This window comes from Lutjanus erythropterus, chromosome 17 (genome assembly GCF_056507025.1).
Source record: "Lutjanus erythropterus isolate fLutEry1 chromosome 17, fLutEry1.hap2, whole genome shotgun sequence".
NCBI lineage: Eukaryota > Metazoa > Chordata > Actinopteri > Lutjaniformes > Lutjanidae > Lutjanus > Lutjanus erythropterus.
In genome coordinates, this window is record NC_139333.1 from 26578476 (window position 1) to 26602114 (window position 23639).

General features: G+C 40.3%; 2 protein-coding genes across 4 annotated transcripts; one reads left to right on the forward strand and one right to left on the reverse strand.

The window, feature by feature from the left end:
- Nucleotides 1–520: 520 nt before the first annotated feature.
- On the forward strand, nt 521–8643 carry cbx1b (chromobox homolog 1b (HP1 beta homolog Drosophila)). Of its 3 annotated transcripts, none has more exons than XM_084740749.1 (6): nt 521–655; nt 3380–3461; nt 3760–3916; nt 4159–4312; nt 7883–7977; nt 8104–8643. In XM_084740749.1, exons 2-6 carry the CDS (start codon nt 3407–3409, stop codon nt 8243–8245), a joined length of 603 nt encoding a protein of 200 aa, XP_084596875.1. In that variant the 5' UTR covers nt 521–655; nt 3380–3406; the 3' UTR covers nt 8246–8643. The 3 variants fall into 3 exon arrangements, with proteins under 3 accessions (XP_084596875.1, XP_084596874.1, XP_084596876.1); XM_084740748.1 differs by having other exon boundaries at nt 602–796; XM_084740750.1 differs by lacking the exon at nt 3380–3461 and having other exon boundaries at nt 602–796.
- A 2094-nt stretch (nt 8644–10737) lies between these two features.
- Nucleotides 10738–23199, reverse strand: nfe2l1b (nfe2 like bZIP transcription factor 1b). The gene is made up of 6 exons (XM_084741329.1): nt 23041–23199; nt 21203–22009; nt 19255–19476; nt 16864–16953; nt 16562–16717; nt 10738–14272 (listed from the first exon to the last, which is right to left on the reverse strand). Exons 2-6 carry the CDS (start codon nt 21758–21760, stop codon nt 12893–12895), a joined length of 2406 nt encoding a protein of 801 aa, XP_084597455.1. The 5' UTR covers nt 21761–22009; nt 23041–23199; the 3' UTR covers nt 10738–12892.
- Nucleotides 23200–23639: the final 440 nt, after the last annotated feature.

Here is a 23639-nt window from a genome sequence, read left to right on the forward strand (position 1 = left end):
AAGGGACATTTTAAACACTTTTTTTTTCTTACCTGTAGAGCTATTTATCCATCTAGATTACTTTGGTGGTTGGTTTATATGTAATCAATATTATATTATCAGATTACAAAAAATAAATTGAATTATAATTAGACCAGATTACATTTGCTAAAAAATGTTTAATTAGATTATAATTATAGTGTCAAAAATGAAGCCAATTGATTTCATTTTTGGTTGCAAATATGACATAAAGGCCAAATGCACAACTAAATTAATACTTTCAGGTTTCCAGTTTAGTTAACAGTGACTTTACCAGTTTTAATGATGCTTTATGCATAATAGTGTTTCTATTCCTCTAACATTAATAAGGAAAGACAGACAAGGAGCCCTTGGCTGTGAAAATATTGCCAACCTCTGGAGAAATATACTGTTCTGGATCGTGCGGTGAATCCGTTTCACGGATCCAGTCCGCCGTTTCCTCGCACTTTGCAGCCACAGATGTACACATCACATGCGCACCTCACCTCAGACTCCCGTTCCACTGCTGAGTGAATCCACGTGTTTTAGAAATCAGTGAAGGTGCTGCTCGGTCCTCCAGTCCAACCATCCTACGGCCCTGTGGACTTTTTTTTCTTCTCTCATACCAGACGAAGGGGCGGAAACGATACACCTCACTGTAAGCTAGCGGCTCTGTATTTTGACAACAAATCAACACAAACAGCGACGTTGTTAGTGTATAATTGTGAGATAAAGACCGCATCGTTTTATTTTATTTCAGTTCGGGTGGAACTTTAAAAAAAAAGATCGTAAGTAATCGGTGAGTCTGATTTTGTCCTCTCTCCTCCCTCCAAACGTGTTGTTTCAGTAACGTTTGATTGTGCACGAGACGAACGTTAGTCAGACGCTAATGTGCTTATTTTCAATGGGGATAAACACTGACGCTGCAGTTACCGTTACTGTCTAGTGAGGGGTGACATTTCGCATCATGTGTTATCATAAATAATGATTATAATCGACATGCATCACAGAGTATGTTACATTAGTTGCCAACGCGAAAGCAATATGGAGGAGGCACCAGTTAGCTGCAAACTGAGGGTCGTGTCTAGAAGGGAATCCTAGATATGTGAAACTCTCGCGAGATTTGCGCGTGTTGTTTCTTTTTTTATACGCGTTGTATACAGTTATTATGATTTATAATGACCTAATATCGTGGTTATAATTCGAGTGGGTTAAGGGGCAGCAAATGTTTGATAAGGGTTAAGGAACGTTTATGGTGTGGATTAAAATGATCACTCTCGCGAGATCTTCGCCGATCTGGGGATCCCTCCTAGACAGGACCCAAACTGAGGGTCCCTCTGAGGGCTTTGTCGTGCGATGTGTTCTTCCTTTGGCTTGCTAACGTTAGCAGCAGACCCCTTAAAATCAAGCACAGAATATGTATTTTACACCACGACAATGCTAGTTTGAAGTAGCGTGACTTGTTTTATCGCGAGCTCTGCAGTAACGTTACAGAGTGCTAACGTTTAACCTCATGTGCCCTGTTACTGATGCTGCTAGGTAGTGTTAGTTTTTCTCAACCGCTTTGGCTCATTTTTCTGAAAGTCTTTAACGTTTTATAAACTAAGTGCAATTGTCACACAGTTTCATGCAACATCACACCCCACTGCATTTCTTCAGGAGGTATTAAGTCACCCAAAACATTTCATTCATGCTTCATGACCCAGTTATTTTGTCAGTAAATTGGCCAATACCACCTAATATCATGTTCACCTTTATACAAATTTCTGCTCTACATATTTGTTGGCACAGACTGATTACTGTACTATTACAAGACAATAATGTCAATCTTGTCTAACTGGATGCTGCAATGTATCACAATAAGCTTTTAAAGCTTCAGATTTCATCAGCAGATAAAAGTTTGCTGGGAAAAGTCAATATTGCATAATAGTGTAGTACACAGAAAAGGGACATGCACATTTGTATGCGTACAGTAAATTTATTAGGAATGCATGATCTGCATGTTTAAAGCTGATATGATGAATGATAATTTTCCTGACTGATCCAGATCTGACATCACTATTACGACAAAAATGAAGACCTGTTCTGACTCTTTAAATAATCATTTATTTTTGTAGTAAAACACATTAAAAACTTCACAAATGTGCTTCAGCTTTTACAGATCATTTTTGCCTAAGAATTCAAATGAAATGCTTTAACACAATCCGTCAAATCAGATATTATTATATCAAATATTTATTGTCTAGAATTCCATTATCAAAATAATAAATATTAATAAAGATTTCCCTGATATTTATTGTGCATCCATAAAATTGACTTGTGTAGTAATATGTTACATGTGCTGTAAACAGAAAATTTGATCTTTAAAGTCATATACAGTGAGCAGAAAATTAGACCCAAAAATTACATGCATTTGATTTACAGTTAATTGGCCAGTTTATCAGACATCACAAACATTTTGTCATAGATATTTATGGACTGTGTCATAGATACTTGGTGGCTCAAATGATGAAACAGTGTTTGAGAATGACAGTTTCACTGACAATCAAGTCATCAGTTTTGACCAACAAGTTTGTTGAGCAAATTGTAGACAGTTGCACTGACTGTTTTGCATACAAGTGGCAAAATGCGTGTGATTTACTTGAATAAATGAGAACTGAACAGCTGTTGTGAATGACAGAGTAATTATCCAGAGAGTTTTACTTATTATTTTGAAAGAAAAGAAAAATCATATTCAAGAATTGAGCCAAAGCAAGTGTGAAAAACTAGCATAATGCTGTGTTTCCCAACCCTGGTCCTCAAGGCTCACTGCCCTGCGTGTTTTAGATGTTTCCCTGCTCCAACACACCTGATTCAGACACCTAAAACATGCAGCGCATTGTGTCTTGAGGACCAGGGTTGGGAAACACTGGCATAATGCAAAGACACGTCCATAAACACATCTTCTCCACTGCTGTATTATTAATTACTAAGTGATAAATATAGCGGTAGCTCCGCTCTGTAATTATCTTGTTGAAGATGATCAATAATATATTTAAACAGGGTTATATTTTTGCACCCCAACTAAAATACACTTCCAACACCAACTCCCCCTATGAGATCCAGTGAGTTTACACATGTCATGAGGTAATGATACATGGGTAACTTTAGGCAAAGCAGATTAGGCAGTGTTTTTAAACTGGTAGTCCATAACTAGATCAAAATAAATGCACACATACTGGGTTTTCAAGCATCTGACACATTGATTACTGCTGATCTACATTGCCTCACGTTGTTACCCATGTATCCCTTCAATAAATCCCATTCTCCAATGCTGTTTTCTCCTCTCTACCACATTGATTCCGGCTTGCTTCCATCATGCAACAATCTTGACGTTGACCAGGAACCTGCTGGTCCCCAGGTCTACCTGATGAGTATGAGCCTGACTACAGAACCCCCTAACGATGGTCCCACTGTTACAGAAGGTTTAATATATCATTATTTTCTAACATCAATTTCTCTGTTATCACTTGTCCTTGTGCGGTAAGGTGTGTGTCAAAGAGTCAAGGAGTGAATAAAGTTATGTATGTTAACCAAAGTGACACTATACATGTTTGTAACCCAGTTAAAACTGCACTCGGCAGAATGATTTCCATTCATTTGTGAAAGAGACAAAGTGTCCCAAACAAATGTGAACGTCTTAAACTCTCGGCAGCCTCAAAGGGTAGCTGTCTTTCGAGATGAGTAACTATCTGCTCATAACTCCTGTCTCTAACCAATCAGAGAGCAAGATGACTTCACCCGAGAAGAAGGACAAGAAACCAGACGATGTGCCAGAGGAAGAGGAGGAGGAGGAAGAATATGTGGTAGAAAAGGTCCTGAATCGACGGGTAGTGAAAGGGAGAGTAGAGTACCTTCTCAAATGGAAAGGCTTCTCTGAGTGAGTGTTTCTGGGGGGATTTTGTTGTAGTTATGCACTTATTCACAGGTGCTTTTTAAAAAAAAAATTCAGGGGAATTCTGCACACATTACATTATCCAGTCAATATTTTCCTGTTCATGCAGTCTTCTAAATCAGAAATTGCATTAAAAATATAACCAAGAAAAGAATGAGGCACCAGAAACATTTAACAAGCAATGAAATTATTAATAAACACTATATTTTTATGTACTTGTCTCACAGGGAAGATAACACGTGGGAGCCAGAAGACAACCTTGACTGTCCAGATTTGATTGCGGAGTTTCTGCAGTCCCAGAAATCAGCACACGATGGAAAGAGGAAGGCGGCCGGAGACGCAGAAGGAGATGACAGTAAATCAAAGAAGAAAAAAGATGATGTAAGTCCCACTTCTTTTGTTTTTGTCAGAGTCCATTAATGGTCCATCTACCTGTATTGAAGGGTTGAAGTGGGCTCTTCTGTGCAGAGAGCAGCATCAGTGTACTTTACTGCCCTCACACCTTAATGCATCATGGTAATAATAATCCACTAGCTGAAAACAGATGATGACATCACCTTACAGCTTACATGACAAAAAGAAGTGGTGTCATATTTAGTGATATGAGTTGTATGTAGAGCTTCTGTAGTCTTTGCAGGTTTATGTTTTGAGCTCCAGAGCTCAGAGGAAATGTTTTGAGTAATATTTTTAACACTGTGCAACATTACATAGAAATATATAACTGGAATAATGAGTCTTTAAAATATAAATTTTAACAACAATGCTAACGATAAAAACAGTAATGACTCTGAATGTGTTGGTACAACAAGCTAGGAGAATGAACATTTTACTAATTTATTTCAACACAGTACAACATCTTCTCTCCTTGACCCTGGTTGGCACCAAAGATAGGCTTGCATGATAAATTAAACTTTTGCTTCACTGATATACCTTTACAATTATCAACAAGTAAACATTATCTTAAGCAGAAAACACTTCTGTTTTTGTATTTTTAATTTACTAAGTGAAAGGTCTTTTTTTCTTTTGTAAATCTGGCAAAACTGATCAGATTGGGCTGATTTTCAGCTGTGGTCTGTGTTTCAACATCACTAATGTCAAAGCACAGCCCCTGAGTAGAGCGAGGTTGTTTCTTTTCTGTGGCTAACCGACCGATGAAAACATGTTTGACTAATACTCTTCTAATGGACTTGCATTTAGTTGACCGTAGAGACAGAGTGCATTTCAGCGCCACCCCACACCAAAGAGGGAAACAATTCATGGCTCTCCACTGACTTTGTATTTCGTGAGGGCGCCTTTTGTCACTTTCCATCTGCTAGCAAACAACAGAAAAAGGTCTAAAAGCTGCTGTGTGCTGGGATACACTACCAATAAATTGAAGAATCCAGAACTGAAAGAAGACAAAATTATATACAGATGTGGAACATCAGCTGGATGAATCAAAAGACTGGGATCCTGACACTTAATGTTATGCCTACTTTGTTGAGACAAACTGTTGATTAAAGCTAACTAAGCTATGAAAAGTTTTGATCTTTGTTATGTTAAATGATGATTTTGCCTGTTGATTGGATCAAATAGATGTAAATATCACAGTATTTCACTTCTGGCCACCCGCTGGGATCATTTCTCACAGAAAAGGAAGGTAAAGAGAAGGGACACTGAGATTTACAGCCAATATTGAACTTGTCACTTGTCATTGAACTTCCATCTCTCCAGACATTGTTGTGGGATATTTTCTGGAAGTGTCAACATTCTGTGTGTTAAAACATCCTCTAACTGCTTAGTGTGAATCAGAGTAATAATTCTCATGTATTTCTTCAGCCAGATACCAAGTCTCCTTGAGCGATAGCCAAGCAGCCCTCCTACATTGATACAGATTAACAACACGGGGTTATGGTTATGCACAGGAATGCTGACACAGCTAAAACACTGGACTATAGTCAAGTGTGTGTGTATGAAATCATGTCCATGAGTATGTAAGCTGTTTTTTAAAAAAAACATTCACTGAATGGGCCCAAACATAAGGGTGGTAGACATGGCTACAGCCACCAGTATGTTTGGATGTAAGTGGAAAAGTCAAATGAAGGAGGAGATTCTCCAGAGTCTTCAAACAGTATATAAGGAGGCGTAGGAGGTGTAATGAGTGTTTCTCTTCAGTCGGATCCTGGGATCGACTTGGGTTGGTTGGTGTTGCTGGCTTGGAGAACACAAAAAAAAAAAACCTATTTGCAGCGGACTTTGTTCCTCTCCGATGAGCTTCAGTCTTCTTCATTTCTGGCTCAACAAGACCTTTGATTTTTTTTTTTTTCCCAGAGTTTTTGATAAGTGTTGTGGCACTCAGCCCAGACTATTTTGGCCCATTCTTCAAGGTTTTTATATCACAACACAGGCTTCTAAAATAAACCTTTACATACTGAAATATAATGTTTTTAGCTAGCCACTCTGTTAGATTTTCAGCACTTGTTTGCATGCTGTGGCGCCAATCATTTTCCCGCTGGTGGGCGTGGCTTTCAGGGCATGACGTGTTGCACTCTGTCTCTACTAGGGCGTACCTCTATCTGTATGATTTCTGTTTGAATTCTGTAAAAATATGCACATTATGTTACAAGATCTTAAACTTGTTTTGATTTGGCAGTGATGGTGATTTAACTTCGTAGTCTTAAGCTGTACAAACACTAAGTGCTGTGCTCAATATGCATAACTGTCAGATGCTCTATTGTACTAAGAGTCCTGACATACTAAACCAACCTTGAAGAAATAGTATATACAAAGACAGACTTCTTCTTCATGTCTTATCGTCTGTTTGAAGTTGCAGTGGAGCATACCACAAAGATCACAGCCAATAGCATGAGGACACAACAATCTGTTGATCAACTGTTACCGGACTGAGACCAAAAGAAAAAAAACAAAGCAGTCATAGTCATATTGACTCCGATTCAATAGAGCCATCAATAATATGTGTAAGAAATATCTAATAATAAGTCCAACCAGCACTGTTAAGTTTTGTTTACATTGTCTGTTTTGCTCTGCTGTTTTGATTTGCTCGTGGACGAACAAAGGAAAAGGCAGAGACACAGAATAAAACGGATCCACACAGCATGAGACTGACACTTTTTTTGTGTGCAGTGCAGTTTGAAATATCGGTAAACCTCAAACCATCAATAGTAAATTGTTTAGATGAAGAGTTGCGGGCGACAGATGTTTATTGTAGTTTAGGCAAACCTTAAACCTCATCGAGGTATGGAGCTTTCTGTCATGGAAGACCACATCACAGTTGCTCATATGGCAGGGTGCTGGTCTCTGAACTCACTTCAACACAATCAGGAAACAGGCAACTCTCAGGCTGAACACAAACTGTCCCGACTGCAAATGCAGACCTGTTCCCGGGAAGTCTGCGAGTCTACAATCCATCAAGTCTGCGAGGGGGCTGCTTGGGACTTCCTGCAGATTTCTCGAGACACAGCTGATGGATTAACCCACAATTCATTGCAATACAGATGTGACATCACAATTAATTTTAAAATGTCGACACAAGACCAGAATGTTTAACTTTAAAATATTGTAGAAATATGTACAACTGAAAAGATAACTCAGTATTTTAGACCGGCTGGTCGACAGAAAATTAATCTACAACTATTTTGGTAACTGAGCAGTAATTTTAGTAATTGCCAAAAACAAGACATCTGAAGGCATCACCTGAGGCTGTTTTAACAGGTACTGGATTAAGTTAGGAGGGTGGACTTTTGGATTCAGCTGCAAAATATCCCACAAGATCTTCACAGAAACATTTCTTGTTTTTCAGCAGTTTTCCCAAAGCACTGTGTTTCTGTGGCATCCTGATTGACTTTATTTGTTTTAAATTCAGACAGGAACCTCGAATGTTGTAGGTAATAAGTATTGATGCTGAAATTTCACTTTATGCTTGACTGAAGCTGCATTTTGTTTGATCCTCAGACAGAGAAGCTAAGGGGCTTTGCTCGAGGCCTGGATCCAGAAAGGATTATTGGTGCCACAGATTCCACAGGAGAACTCATGTTCCTCATGAAATGGTTTGTATGCATCATAACTGCCAGGCTGCTGGCTGATAGATTAACCGCCTCAGTTGTTTGGGAATTAAACTTTTCATTCTCGAGCCAAATGCAAGTCAGTTGAATTTCTTTTTGTCTCCTTTGCAGGAAAAATTCAGATGAAGCTGACTTGGTGCCGGCGAAGGAGGCCAATGTGAAATGTCCGCAGGTGGTCATCTCTTTCTATGAGGAGAGACTTACTTGGCACTCGTATCCCACCGAAGACGAGAAAAAAGACGACAAAAACTAACACAGGGCGAAGGGGCAGGGGGAAAGAAAGAAAACTGTAGTTTTGAACTTCATTGTACTTTCGACGGGATTTTGGGGGATGGGAGGGGGGACAGAGACAAGCAAGACACCATTGAACTCGTTCGTCTTTTGGTGTAGTATTGTTCATTTAATTCTACTTTAATCTGGATATAATGTAACTGTATATATGCTTCAGGTTTGCTTGACAAAATCCAGCTGAACCCAACTGAAAATGTACAACCCTGATTCCAAAAAAAGTCAGGACGCTGTGTATAAAACATGAACAGAATGTGATCATACAAAGACAATATATTTAATGTTTTACCTCATCAATTTAATTGATTTTTGTAAATAATAACTATTCAGAATTTGATGCCAGCAACATGTTTTAAACAGGGACATGAGCAACAAAAGACTGTTGAGAAAAAACCTTTCACAGGTTAATTGATAACATGATTGTATAAAGGATATTACGTCATTGGCTCTGGAACACTTCGTAGAAACCTGGTAAATGGTTTTATTTGCAAATTATCACATTCTCTTTTAATTTGTTTTACAGCGTCCCAAATTTTTTTTGCACTTGAGGTTGTTCAACAGTGTTAATTTTCAGTATCCACTGCTTTTAAGAAAGCTGTCCGCCTTCAGTATCATTTTCACATAACATTTGTTCCAGTGCCCTGTCATCTTGCTATAAGATTGTACCAGTGAGGTGATGTTTTTATTTCATTAGCGTGCCGATTATTATTATTTTTTTTTACTTGATTCATCGGTGCTTTTGAGGGCAAAACTGTGTTCATCTTAGCTGTTTCCTTAGGACTTGTTTGGTGTACGGTTACGAACTCTTTTCAGTGATTACTTTGATCATTGGTAATCTTTGTAGTGTTTTTCATTGACATGTCTTGCTTGTCAGTTTTGGAGAATAAACCACGTTTTGTTACTGTGCTGTTTCATGCTGTTGTCACTCTTTACTAGAGGGTTTTTGGCTAGCAGGGCTCCAACTAACCATTATTTTCAATAACATTTAATTCTGATGATGTTCTCCATTAATCTGTTAATCGCTTTGTCTGTAAAACATCAGAAAGTACAGATGCGCGATTTTGAGTTTTGCCGATATCTGATATTATCCAACTTGTTTTGGCCAATGCCAATATTTGCAGATATTTTTGTCTTACATTTATTGAGCAAAATAAGAAAACTATTGCTTTGTTTTCCCACTGGTGCTCGTTTCTCTTCGCTCCTCACATATTCGTCATTATAAGCAGGATGATGGCTCGTAAGATGGGCAATTAAACTTCTAGTGTGGCTCCTTGCAAATAGCAACTTTGCTATCTGCTTTGGACCCTTATAAAAGCCTCCACCCGCAGACATGCTCTCACATTGCGTGCCCAATGAAAGCGTCATCTTATCGGCTTGTCATTGAAGCAGAAATGTTCATTTCAGGCCAATATATTTAATTTTAAAAGCCTTTATCAGCATAGAGTGTTGTCATCAGATGTCTTTTTTATTCCAAAAACAGTCAAAAACCTAAAAATATTCAGTTTACTCATGCTAGACTAGAAAAAGCAGCAAATTCTCACATTTGAACCTCATACCATCAAATGTTAGCACAGTTGGTGATGCATTTATTCACTGATCAACTGACTGATTGAACTTATTGTTGTAGCTCTATTGCCTAGTTTTGGTTATTCATGGGCTCTTTCCAAGAAGCAGGTTTTCTAAGTTATCAGAATAACGTTGCAAATGAAAACCCAGAAAATCTGATACATGGACTGATTTAAAATTGGTTGCACACACTGCAGGCAGAAGTGGCCCATATCAGATTTTCTTGCTCTTACGTGACTCAGATCTTTTTTTCATTTAAGTGTGAGCAGCACAAATCACACGGCTCTGTTCTTATCAATTCTGATTTGGGCCAATTTCATCTGATTTTTTTTTTTTGCAAAGCGACCCGAGTCCGAACAGTCATACCTGAATTCATTTGACTTTTATTTCACTCGCTCATCGGTCTTTCTACAGAACTCGAGTAGCGTCGTGACATCCTGAAATGTTGGAAGAAATCTGTTTCTTTGGCATCAGCGATGTCACAATCCCATCAACTCCACATCCACACACACCTCTGTACAGAAGTATCAGCTACTGCTCTAAAAAAGCCACAGTTTAGATTTTGTCTCCGTCTCCTCGTCATTCACTCACTAATTTGCTGGCTTCCGCTGTACATCAACTTATAAATGAAACTGTAAGCGCCGACTTCAGTGGCCTCCATGTTTATGACAGCATTCTGTGTCAGTTCAGGACTGTGACCAGTTCACACTGGAATATGATATTGGCAACATTTTAAAAAATAATGTGAACACCAAGACAAAATCAGATCTGAACAATAAGTCCAAATTGAGGACTAGGGCCTGCAGTGTGAACGTAGCCTAACTGACCTGCTTTTTGGACCAAGCCTACATTCTGTACAACATACCATTCATGACAACTAGAACACAAGAGTCACAGGTGAAAATAAAAACACTTTATTAATCAATAAAAACAATTCTTGATTGCCAGCAAATATCTCAAAACAGAGGGAACTACATCCAAACTCAAAGCAGAGGGTGAGACCGTTATGGAGACATTTGACAAACTACATAAATCATGACGAACACAAACATGAAAATATTTACATAACAGGACAGACAAAAAAAGTGCACTAAGTAGTAGCAGTACTAAATAGTTGGGTGTCGCACTGGGTTACACTGAAGTGAATGTTAACCAGAGTTTCATGCCTGAATATCACATTTAATGAGGACATTTCTCCGTTCAAAAACTATTTTTTTGGACATCATCTTAATGTTGCGAGTTCTGTTCAGCCTCTTTAAATATTCTAACCTAACTGCTATCTCAGCTGCAACAATTTACCTATGTTTTTCTTTTTAAAAGAGGGTGATGGGACATGTACTGACAAACCTCATTCAAATAGACAAGTAATAGCACTTCTACTTTGAGAACGTCTTTCTGTCGGTTCTCAAAACATTTAAAGTGAAGGTAATGAGACTGTGAAATAAAGGCATTCAAATCAAAGTGGCCACAACACACGCCGTCATGTCACACATTCAAATAACTCTTATTTCATGTAACAACTCGGCTCACTTTGTTATCAACACAAAAACTTAAAAACATAGGACTCTTAATATTTAAGCCAACACCTCGGCTTTACAGCAGTTTAAAAAAGAAAAAAATCACCTCCAGTGGCTTTCAGTTGGCAAATAAGTTACTTAGAAGGGATATCGCCACACCACAGCGACAACTGAGCCTGTTTTAAGTTAATACGCAAAACAAGGCATCCAAGAGGAAATAAAAAACCAACAAATAATCCCTAAATTTGATCTGTGACAGCCTGGAGTTGGTGGTAATCGTACAGTACGCTCTTGAGCTCCTGGCCCATCACATGTTCTTGAATTCCTCTTATGAATACAGGCTCGGCGTGAAGTTTTTTAAATAAACAAAAAGGGTGTAGACTATTACATAAAGCTGATGTGGCTAGACCTATAACCTTGCTTATACTACAGATTATGAACAGTTAATAAGAGCCTTCCTAAACGCAGCTCCCGTATTTAAACCTGCAGCGAAGGAATAGCGACAGACACGGCAAAATGCATATAGCCAAGCCTTTTAAAGACAAATTACAGTGCTATGTATAATTTATAAGGAAGTTGATACATTTAGCAATGCAGTGCGCCTCCTCCTCCCCTAAAACATCCATCTGCTCCTCTTACAGGACTTCACCTCCAGGCCTCTTTTAGCAGTGGCCAGCCCGGGAATACTCAGCCTCTGACTCCTTCTTGTCTCGACATCCTTCCTTCCAGCACACATCAAACCCAATCTCCTCAGGGCCTTCTTCTAAACGTAGATGCAACCAACAAACTGACTCAAAAACTGGAAATCCGCGATACAACCCTACAGAATTAGAGTGCAGTGTTTGAGCATTTAAGATGTATCAGATCAAGTGATGTGCACCATACAACCTTTGGTTAGTATAGGTGTTAATGGCATCCTAAAATGATGGACTTCCTTTAACCTTTGGTATCTAAACTCTCACACAACCATAGATGCTCTTCTTAGCCTGAAGATTTTCAACTTAAAAGCCTCAGTGACTATGAAAATCACTACAAGTCTCCGGGGTGGGATGTGATCGGACAGTCCTTTAAAACCCTCCGTGCATAGGTACTCCAACCTTTCTTGTTGACAGTCTTTTACTCCCACTTTTCTCGATACCAGTCCCTTCTTTGACCCTACAAATCTTCTCCATCCTCAGTGGTTTGGTGCAAAAGGATCAAGAGCAGCTAAAATTCTTCTAATAGCTCATTTTATGTCCTTTTATATCCCTCCTCTCCTCTCCTCTCCTCGCTTATTGTTTTCCCCCCGTCTAAATAATGAAATATCAGTACTCAAACGAAGAGCTACTTCTGCTTCAAAGTTGTTTCCAGGAAAATAACGTAGGAACAGAATGAAAAGGGAGAAACTAATGCAGGAAGAGTAGTCAACAATGCCATTTCTCTACTCACCAGAATCTTCTTAAAGGAAAAAAGGACATCTCTCTTGCATCTGCAGAAATCTTTCTTATTGATTTAGCAAAGTTATAGAATAAACAGCAGTTTGCCCCCCCTCACTTCTTTTTGTCTTTTTGTTTTTTCTCTGGCTTTCGGCTCTGCTCAGCAGTTGTCACGCCGCGGGGCATGATCAGCACGCTGCCGTCAGCGCTGTACTGGAGCGAGTACTCACTGGGAGGATAGGGCCGGCCCTCCTCGTCCCGTAGCTGAGTGAACACCTCCTGGTACAGGCTTTGCATCTTCTGCTTCATCTGCCGGATGGAGCGAATGAACTCCATCTTCTCCTTCAAGAGACGGGCCTTGTCGCGCCTCAGGTCTTGGACGCCCTGCTCCAGGTTGATGATGGTGTCCAGCTTGCGCTTGCGGCAGTTCTGTGCCGCCATCTTGTTCTTGCCGCGCCTGCGGATGTCGCGGATGAGGGCGAGCTGGGCTTCACTCAGGGGGTGCTTGGCTAGAAGCTCGTTGAACTCTTCCACAGGCAGGTTGATGATCTTTTCATTGGAGAAGGGGATTTTCATGGCCCGGGCTCGGCGTTCATCGCGACTCGCATGCTTGTCGAGGAAGTCCTGATGGGGCTGAAGCTTTGAGTGCTGTTTGTCGCGGACAGTCTTCTTCCCGGTTGAAATGGGGAGCTCTGGGTGCTCGGAGAACGCAGAGGAAAGTGGCAGGTTGTAAGTGTGATTGTGGCTAATGCCGTCGAGCTGTGGGAGGCCGTGGAACTGTGAGGGGTCCTGATAGCTCATACGGCAGAGCTTACTGTACCCGGGCTGATAACCCCCCACAGCCCCCTCCTCTGTCTCTGCAGTGGCAACCTCAGAGTCAGTGCTGTAGCCCACAGCTCCCTCCTCTGAGAAGGTGGCAGACGTTGAAGAGGAAGATGCTGCTGAAGAGCAGGATGTCTCAGAGCTGCTTGGTGAGGCTGGGCTGTGGCTGGAGTCCAAAGAAAGACCAGAATCTGAGTCAAGCTCATCCTCCAACTGGGAAGCTTGGGCCTGGCTGAAGCCCTCCTCCATGGCGAGGTCCAGCAAGCTGATCTCATCGAGCATGGACTCCTCCAGCAGGGTGCTGAATGGATCAGGCAGGATGGGCGTGGATGTTATGTTGTTACTAGAACTGTTAATGTGTGGCGGGAGAAAGATCCCGGTCAGGTTAGTGGCTCCAAATGTGGAGTTGATGTTGCTGGAGTTGCTGGAAGAAAGTCTGAGCATGGTGGTTCTTGGAGTGATGCTAACAGTGTCCAACTGGGGATTGAACATCTGGGGGAAGTCTTGGCTGCAGCTGGGGAGGGAGGCCTGGTGGAGGCTGACATCCTGGTTTACTGGTGTGGAACCAGTAGAAAGTTCAAAGTTTCCCGCTGTGTTTGACTCAGTTGTCCCACTGGTGCCCTCGACACTGCTGGAGTTGGAGTGGAGCGAAGTGTTGTTCACTTCCATTGCCTTTGAATGGAAAGATTTTGTTAGGAAAAATAGACTTCTCATATTATAAAGCACGTTTTTGTGCTAAATAATTAAGAGATGAAATCTGTATTTTTCCTCTGCTTTTTATGGTTAAATTATGTTACAATCTGACGGAGTAGAGAGTAGGGTTGGGTACCGTTCACACTGGAACCAACACAGTAGGAGTACCTCGAATTTGGTACTGGTACTCAATGGTACCTTGTTTTGGTACTTTTCTCTCTCTGTAAGAACAAAAATAAAATTTCCGTTGTAAAAAAAATAAATGTAAATTTCTCAATTCCAAAATTGTTATTCATTCAGAAAATTTTGTAATTTATTTATAACATCTTACACGACGGTGGGGCGATTTCTAGTCTTGAATAACCAGACCTCTCTCCACAGCACTCAGCATATATGCACGTTCTGCTATGAGGGGAAAAAAAATCCTATCTTTTTTGCATTTCTTTAAATTAATCGAAACCGTCTTGGGGCGCTTGGCGCTAAGCCTGGGATGCAGCAACGGTTCTGCTGCAAACAGTGTTGAGGAGGAACTTGTTTTGGTGGAACATTTGCACCTCGGGAAGCTTTTACATCACTGTAAAAGAAACAGTAACGGCTGTTAGCTTGTTAACTGTCCCAGGCGGAAAGTTTCCTTTTTCAGCGTGTATGTTGCAGCTCAGAAGTAGTTCTTATTTACCAGACAGCGGACGCCGCATCGCCACTTTAATCACTTGACCAATGGCAGACTTGGACCCACAGTGTTCATCTGGTGAGTCAAGCGGCACGATTTCTATTTTATTGCCAAAAGACAATGTCCACAGTGAAACACTGTGGTGGAAAATATCATTGAAAAAGCACAAACGGCAGCCCACAGAAAAGATACACTGCTGCCACCAATATAACTGATTGTCTTGGGTTCAACTAACGGGGCGGGTTTAGTAAGAAAATAAAAAACAGCTTTTTTTTTTTTAATTTTCACTTATTCAGGTCAACAACTCCTTGCCAGCAGCAACTCAGAGGGGTCCAATTATCTCATATACAGAAGGCTTTTAAATCACAATGTTAGGATGGTAGAGGGCTCAGTGGTCGATGACTGTCAGTCATCAGGATGGACGATGGCATCAGCCACTGGCCCACTACTACACACTACACAAAATAAAACCCCTCCCTACCTCCCTCTCCCCTCCTAACCCATCTCTACAACCTACAGCCTGTCAGTCTGTCTCCAGGGCATTTAATGCTGTTGCAGAGAGGAAGCACACGTGATATCCTTCCTGTTATGTTGTTGTTGTTGTAACCACCATACTACGTCTACCCTGTAAATAGTATGTATTTAATGCAATACTGGTTTCATTCTAAGGTTTCAGACATACAAATAAAGCCTACAGTGTTATAGCGTGTTAAACAGACGATTGGCAAGGAATTTTGGGGGTTAACTTAAACTTTGAGGCACTGACAGCAGGCATACTAATGTAAGGTGCAGCTGTAGCAAGGGGACAACACAGTACACGCTTCAGCTTTAAGATATATTTTGTTTGACCAGGTGTTACCTCAGGTGTTGCCCTTGTCAGATTTGCATTTAGCATTACAAATATTGTTTTGTCCGTGCCTGCTTTTAAAAAGTTTAACCACACCGCCACTGCTCGTCATTGTCCTGACACACTGAGTCTGTGTAAGGGGTGTGTCTTGCTCTTTGCTCTCTTTTACTCCTTCACCCATAGTCCTTTTTCACAAACATGGAACTGACCCCATTACAGCTCGTGCACATAATTTTGAATGGTTTGGAGTGTTTACGCAAAAAATAAAGAGGATTGTAACCAAAAACTTTGGTATAAAATAATAAAATAGCAGGTTTTCCCTGCGAACCAAAGTGTTTGTTTGAGTCCTGTTCAACGCTCTCTGTTGACGACATCCTTGAAAACAATGGCTTTGCTCAAAAGGGGTGGAAATGTGGACAGGTTCACTAGACTGCAGCAAAGTTTGAACAATACTGAAACAGAACCGGTTCAAAAAAGTTATTTGGTGGAAAAGGATGCACTCTCAGCACAGGTTAATTTAATGTGAATCGTTACTGATGTAATTTGGTCCCAACTCTTTACGGTAGAGAGTTCGGTATCCAACCCTTATAAAGAGGCATTTTTCCTTCCCAATATTTATTTTATTTATCATTATTATTTTGAATTACAAACCTACCTCTGTCAGTTCCCAGACAACAAATATATCAATGGTGCCAGGACTGACAAATAAACCTCAAGTTAACAAGTGATATATTTTGAAAATGGAACGTACTTGTAGCTCCATGATGGCCATGATATCTTGCCACTGCTGCTCCAGGTCTAACTGTGGCTCTGCTGCAGGCACCTGTGGTGCCAGAGGAAGGCCCTGAGATGTAGAAGGAGCTTCTTCATTGGAAACAATTTCCGGGGTGACAACTGGGGCTGGAAACTTAAAAAGAAAAAGAAAAAAATTCACATACACATAAAGCAAAAACACAGTTAGCAACGTCACTGCATTTTTTTTTTTTTTGCACATCGAGCAACATATTAACATTTCACTCTACAACACTTCCAGTACATGCAAATGTTATGTACCTCAGATTCTTCTCCGAAAGGGAAAGTGGCCTCCAACAGCCTCAAGCATTCTTGTAGAGACAGTGAAGTCTGTGAGCCAATACCTGGGAGCTGGATAACAACAAAAAAGAGACACCAAGACAGTCAAAAATACAGATTCTTTTAAGACACTTTCACACTTAACCGGGGTGAACCAATGGGGGGGAAAAAAAGATGCATGGTTGCGGACTAATTTGTGTTCACACTGTCTTTTTACAAATGAACTTAAATCTGTTAACATGAAGTCATATTGAATGACAGGTAACTCTTTGATTTCACAGTTTTGCCAACTGTCCTGCCCTGAATGCAACTGGATTTCGTATATCAGAAATAGTGAAGAGGAATATTAAGGGAGAAACAGAGGACACAAGCTCAATACACCTCTGTTTGAACTCTTTCAATTTCTGACTGATCGGGAAAAGTCCCTGCACTCCCATCCTGACATGAATACTGTTAACAACGTCACAGAATGATCTTTGCATACATTTTCATGGTAGTAGTGCTTTAAATTCTTTTTAAAGTCATGTATCTACAATATCATAATATACTGATACAGCACTTATCAAAACAAAGTGCTGCACAGCAAGCCAAGAAGAAGAAAAAAAATATACCAAAGAAACACATAAAGACAGCAATAAAAGAATAAAAGTACTAAATGAACCACATTAAAAATGGCAAAACTCATAGCTAAAAACTAGAATCAGACTGAATCAGGGAAGGCGGTGCAATAAAAGTACATTTTAAGCTTAGATTTAAAAGAAGCTACTGACTCAGCCGACCATATTTCCTCAGGCAGGGTGTCCCAGAGCCTCGGGGCTCTTATTTCAAAAGCTCTGTCCCCCTCAGCCTTCAGCCGAGACCTTCTGTCACACAGTCCTGTAGTTGGTCTGCTTTGCTTTCACACCACAAACGAAACGCACCAGAGTGCACTTGAGAGTAGTGCTGTAACTAACCACTATTTTCATTATAGATGAATTTGTCGTTTGGTCCATGTCAGAAAATGGTTAAAAGTGTTGATCACTGTTTTCCAAAGCCTGAGGTGATGTTCACAACCCAAAGATATTCAGTTTACTGTAGCTAAACAACAGCACCAACTACAGCAGACCGAGACCCTCCCAACAAACTGTACAAAACTGTACATTAGTTTCTTACATTGTTGTTAAATATTCTGTGTATTTGCCTGGTTAATGCTCGGCTCCAGTGGTCAAGCTGGACCATTTTGTCTAATACAAAAATATCATTTTTGTGCATTTGTTTCAGTTCATTTATTAAGACATCATAAATACTAGGGTTGATCAGAATGCTTCAATGTTTCTACTGCTGTGGTAAATTAGAATTTGAACGTTTCTACAGTTTTTTGAAGAGTGGAAGGAGATGTTGGGTTGGATGCACCAGAAAAGAGGCAAACGACTGATAAAGAGCTGATGGACCTCCTCTATCATGTCTTAAAACCCACACACATAAAAAACAGGCACATGAATGTTACATGAGTGCACGGCCATCCTCATGAGGGAGCTCGACCCTCTGTATGCACTGCGGCATACGTGTTATTTTCTGGATTTTCCAAATGGAAACCCACTCTATCACCCACTTTATCAAAAAACACTGAAGCAGGTTACAGCGCCGATGCAATGCCGTCCCCTCCCTCAACCTACGGGGCTTATGTGCATCAATATCGTCATACAAAAACCTTACATGGGTAAACGTTTTTAGAAGTGCTTGGGGAAAAAAGCATTTTGAGACTATAACATAAAAACTTCCTCCAAAATTTGATTGTTCAGATGTAAATCCCACTAGGAAGCAAAAGAATGGTATTAAAAACAAAAGAGGAAATGGATCCACCCTTTAAAACCATACCTACATGAAACAGCAACAGCTTATTCCTTTCTTTGTATTTGACTCAATTTGTTTTTTGTTGTTGTTGTTTTTATGTTTTTTTTTTCAGGAGGTACTGTCACTGTTATGGTGTAAGTTGTTGTTATTATGTATTGAGAAAGGAAAGCAATACTGTGGAAAAAAAAGAAAAGAGAAATAGCAAGAGCTTGATTTGCTTGATCTCTCCTTCTGCTGTCTGAGACCCACCTAACAGACTGCTGGGACTCCACAATGAGACGAAAATCTTACATTCAAATTGGACAGTTTCACAAATAAACCCAAGTTTTCAATTGTTTGAGGGAAATGGTAAAAAGAGACTGACTGTAAATGTCTCTCACGTGAATGAAAACTCATATTCAGCAGACGATATGACTGTGTTTTATCACCAGTGTGCAGCTCCCAAGTTTCCTTTTCTTTTTATGTGCTCTAAAACAGTTAAATGTACCACCTCCCACTGGATGAAACACTACGACAGAGAGATCCATTTCGTCTACAAACCTGCTCTGGAATACTCTCTCCGGTCTCCCCGTCCACTGGCTGAGCCCCTTGTAGGTTTACTCCATTTCTCCAGCTCTCTTGTTCCTCATTCCCGTCTTTGTTTTCATGTGGGTTGGGCTTCTCCTCCTCACTCTCCTTCTGACGGTTGCTGTAGTTGAACACTTCTCTTCCTGCACCAAGGTCGATGTCCTGTCGCCACAGGATGTCAATCAAGTCGATGTCCTGGGAAAAAACATATAGCAACCATTGAAAAATGGCCCTGTGCAGAGAGAAGTTACTTTAATAGCCAGGCATTATGTATGAATTCAAAGTAGTTAATTCTAACATATACTGTAGCAAGGTAAAAATGAACCCCAACATATCTGGGCTATTAATTTAAAAAAGTTTACTTATTTGTGATAATAAGAAAATACTGATTATCTTTTATAAAAAGATCATTTTGGCTGATCATGTAACAAAATGTAGTCAGATGATGCAACCATGACATTAACCACTTTGATACAGTGACTATCATGTGATCAGAAAGAAGTCCTGGTTCATTACATCCCAACAATGACTTTGTGTCACCATCAACTCCACTGCATCAATATGGCCATTATGTGCAAGTTTTCTCTAAAACTGTACTACTACACTATCATACGTAGAAATGTTGCTTACATGTAATAAGTTAATATGAAAAGTAACTTTATTTTTTTGTTTTGTTCCACTTTAAGTTTGCTTTTGTTTGCTGTGGATTTCAAGGTAGCAATCTTATAAAGGTTAACGTAATGAATGTGGCTCAACTGGTTTGACTAAAAATGTCTGCCATTGATAAAAGACTGGGGATGCTGACCTGGAAAGATAATGGTAAACCCATCTAAACTCAATATGTGTTTTAATTTTTTTTTTTAAAATACAGTACACTTTACACTGCCAGGCTTCAAATATTTATGAAACTGATACTAGTTAAGACTGACTTATTAAACTAACTTAAGTGATTAAACAGCTGCTAACAATAAAAATTGTTGTTAACATCTGTGGCTTGTGATGACTGCTGTTTGGAAGAACAGTAGAGCTGCAGCAATAAGTCAAATTTTCAATTAGTTCTCAACTATTAAATTCATTGCCAACTATTTTGAAAATCGATTAATCGTTTTGAGTTGTCTTCTCTGACTCCAGCCTCTCAAATGTACATGTTTTGTGTTGTCTTTACACCTCTATGGCAGTAAACTGAATATCTTTGGGTTGTGGACAAATAAAAACATCTGAGGATGTCCCCTTGGGCTTTGGGAAACAGTGATCAACATTTTCCACCATTTTATTGACTCAATTAATCAATACAATGGTTGACAGATTTCTTAGTTAAAGCCTGAAATATTATTTTACCACCAAATCAGGCCACTCGAAAAATGTGCATCCAATCTAATTTCGGGGCTCAACAATAAAGCTTGCCCACTTGCTGGATGTGTAAATCTGGCAACTCACTTGCCTGACCAGGCAAGTGGTAAAAAAAAGAATTAAACTATTTTGATAATCTATTAATTTTTCATACAAAAAAGGCACAAAATTCTGTTCTCAGCCTCTTAAAAATTGAGATTTTCTCCATTTAGTATCATATTATACTGAGTATCTGTGGGTTTTGGATTGATTTTCTGACAATTTCTAGATGTTGCAGCCCTAGATTTAACATTTAAATTAAGTTTAGTCTTTGTTGTTATTTCATAACAACTAATAAATAAGACAGTTTGCACAGGGGCAAGTAGAAATTTACTTTGGGCAAGTAGATTTCCAACTCAAAAAACCCTGACTAAAATTGAATTTCCCCACTGCTGGGTTAATCTGAACATAAATGTATGATTAAATCCTGTTAATCCCCTGGTGAATGTGCTGACAATAAGCAACCATCAAAAGGAGGTGTTTGCCCCTCTTCTGACAGATGCTCTCCAGGTGTTGTAACAATATGCAGTACCTCTTTGGTGAGGTCGTCATTGCCATCCCTGCTGCCCTGCTCCTGGTTGCCCTCTGGGGCCACAGCTCCCAGGCTGCTGTCCGCTGTGTTCAAGTTGTACGTTGATTCAGGTGCTCCACTTCCTCCCCTCATGGCCGGGGTAGCGTCAGGGTTGTTAACGTCCTCTAGGCCGGCCCCATTGTCCAGGGTGATGCTGGGGCTGGACTGGCTGCTGCTGGACACCACAGTCTCAGAGTCACGATGCACTAGCCAGGTGTTGAGCTCGGTACTGGGCACGGACAGGCGATCCAGCTGGCGCACCTGGTTCAGCAGCCGTCTAGTGGTGAAGAAATGGTCGAGGTCCACACTCTTTGGATGGATGCCATAGCCGTCCAGCGTGTTGCGCAGGTTGTGAAACTGTGTCTGGGTGTAGGCTGAGCTAGGGCCCAGAATGATCTCTCTCAATGGGGGCAGCTGATTGCTTAGATAGGTGTCAACGTCCACCCGCACCCCAATGAGACTCAGAAGGATGGTGAACTGAAGCAGGCCCTCTGTGAAGTACTTTTTCAGGTAAAGCATTTCTTTACAAAGGAACAAAAGGTGAAAGTAAAAAATAAAAACAAAAACGGGGCCAACTACCTTGGATCAATACTTCTGTACTTGTATACATTAACATAAAAAGTGGTTAAAGATAGTGAGGGGAAAGGGTCTTCAATAGGATTCTGTATGTTTAAAAGGCATGTAAGATCCAAGATGGGGTTTCCACTCTGAGAGAGTCCAGTTTGTGCTCAAACCTTGGTTCTTCATAGGTTTCTCATCTTCCCATTCCTGGCAAAAGTGAGAAATAACATTTTATTGCTCTACTTCAAACTGCATTAGTTTAACATTATAATAACACTGCTTTCAGCCCTAAGACACGCCAGTCTTACCTACCCACATTTGCATTAAGCACATGTAAATGGAAAAAAAAAATCAGGACTTGCTAGCCCACTGCAACCACTCCATCCTCCCAAGACTAGAGAAGTGATGTCGGCTCGCACCGCACACTGCCTTTGCGTTCTTGGAAATTCAGCAGACCCCAGATGATGAACACACAGCTTTAGGCATCTCCCCACCCTTGACAGGACAACCACTTCTTGTGGGCGCTGCTGAAGGTGAATGAGAGAGTCGAGAAAGCTCGCTGGGCTGGCTAGCACACGCACCAACGACAGCGTTAGGTGGCAGGCAGGGTCCCTCCCTCTTCTCGCACAGCTGCGCCTATCTTCGTCCTTATGACGTTAGCTGTTAGCTACCTTGTGTTTTTAGACCCGACTACAAGTATAATGACCTTGTTACATTTCATAAAGTAGCAACGATAAGACGTTTCGCCACATTAGCTAGTTAGCTTGCATCTCTGTTTACCCAAAAAAGTGACAGGTACCTCTGGCTACTTGTATTTTGGGACTACCTACTTCCGCTGTGGCTAGCATCAAACAATCTCCCTAGCAACAAGTGGTGAAAACATGATTGACAGATTCAACAGCGATTCACAGGCCTCAGGCGCGCTGACGACATATGACTCCAGGTACTCTCGGCCAATAGAAATACGGCAAAGGTGGGGCTTGAAGAAAAAGCTAAACTACTATTGGAACTCACTATGCTAGCCTTGGAAGCTAGTTTACCGCTAACTATCTTAACCATCCAACTACTTAGAAAAGTAACTTATGTCTTCAACAAGACGTGCTACTGTATCCAGTAATTCACACATAAATACTTATGCATCCATGTGTCTTATCACGTTAGCTTATGCCACGAATCACTGCAAACCCTGTATCGGCTTACGCATTAGTTAATTGAAAACGTATCGATTTAATACTTACGCATGAAGATTTTGCAGCTGTGTCTTCATGCCCAAAAGTCCGCTGCCACCTAAGAGAAGTATTCTCGTCTTGTTTCATTAAAAGTTCCCCTGTGTTGCCCGATATAGCATCCTCCAGCCTTTCCTCATTGAATGGCCCACCATGACTTGCAGAATTGCTAGCTGGCCCGGCTAGCCTAGCAGCACCGCTTGACACCAAAACACGCTTTCACACAGCGCATGCGTAGAACATTCTAGTGGCCAGCTTTCATCAGCCGACTAAAATTTCCCCCACTGGTAATATTGTACAGTTTGTTCCAATAAAGTCACTTCTTTAAGATGTTCAGTGGCAAAAACGGCTTCGTCAATACATTTTCTCATTCCAAACTATTTAAGAAAACTGCATCACGCAATTCGAGATGGGAGGTATTTGAATTAAATGTATTTACAATGTTTATTTATTTACTTTTCAGTATTTTGTCATTTGCTAGGTAGAAAAAATAAGATGTAATTTGTAATATACATATATATTTTAAAAGCATTTATTTGTTTATTTGAAATACTTAAAATACACGACTTTTGACATGTCAAAACTGTTTTCCTCATGTTATTAATAACATA

Coding starts and splice junctions, on each gene's coding strand:
- nfe2l1b (XM_084741329.1), bottom strand. CDS start 21,760: ATGCTTTACCTGAAAAAGTACTTCACAGAGGGCCTGCTTCAGTTCACC. Junction 16,954..19,254: donor GAGAGAGTATTCCAGAGCAG/GTTTGTAGACGA, acceptor GTTGTTATCCAG/CTCCCAGGTATTGGCTCACA. Junction 16,718..16,863: donor CTTTCGGAGAAGAATCTGAG/GTACATAACATT, acceptor TTTCTTTTTAAG/TTTCCAGCCCCAGTTGTCAC.
- cbx1b (XM_084740749.1), top strand. CDS start 3,407: ATGAGTATGAGCCTGACTACAGAACCCCCTAACGATGGTCCCACTGTT. Junction 3,917..4,158: donor AAATGGAAAGGCTTCTCTGA/GTGAGTGTTTCT, acceptor CTTGTCTCACAG/GGAAGATAACACGTGGGAGC. Junction 7,978..8,103: donor CTCATGTTCCTCATGAAATG/GTTTGTATGCAT, acceptor TCTCCTTTGCAG/GAAAAATTCAGATGAAGCTG.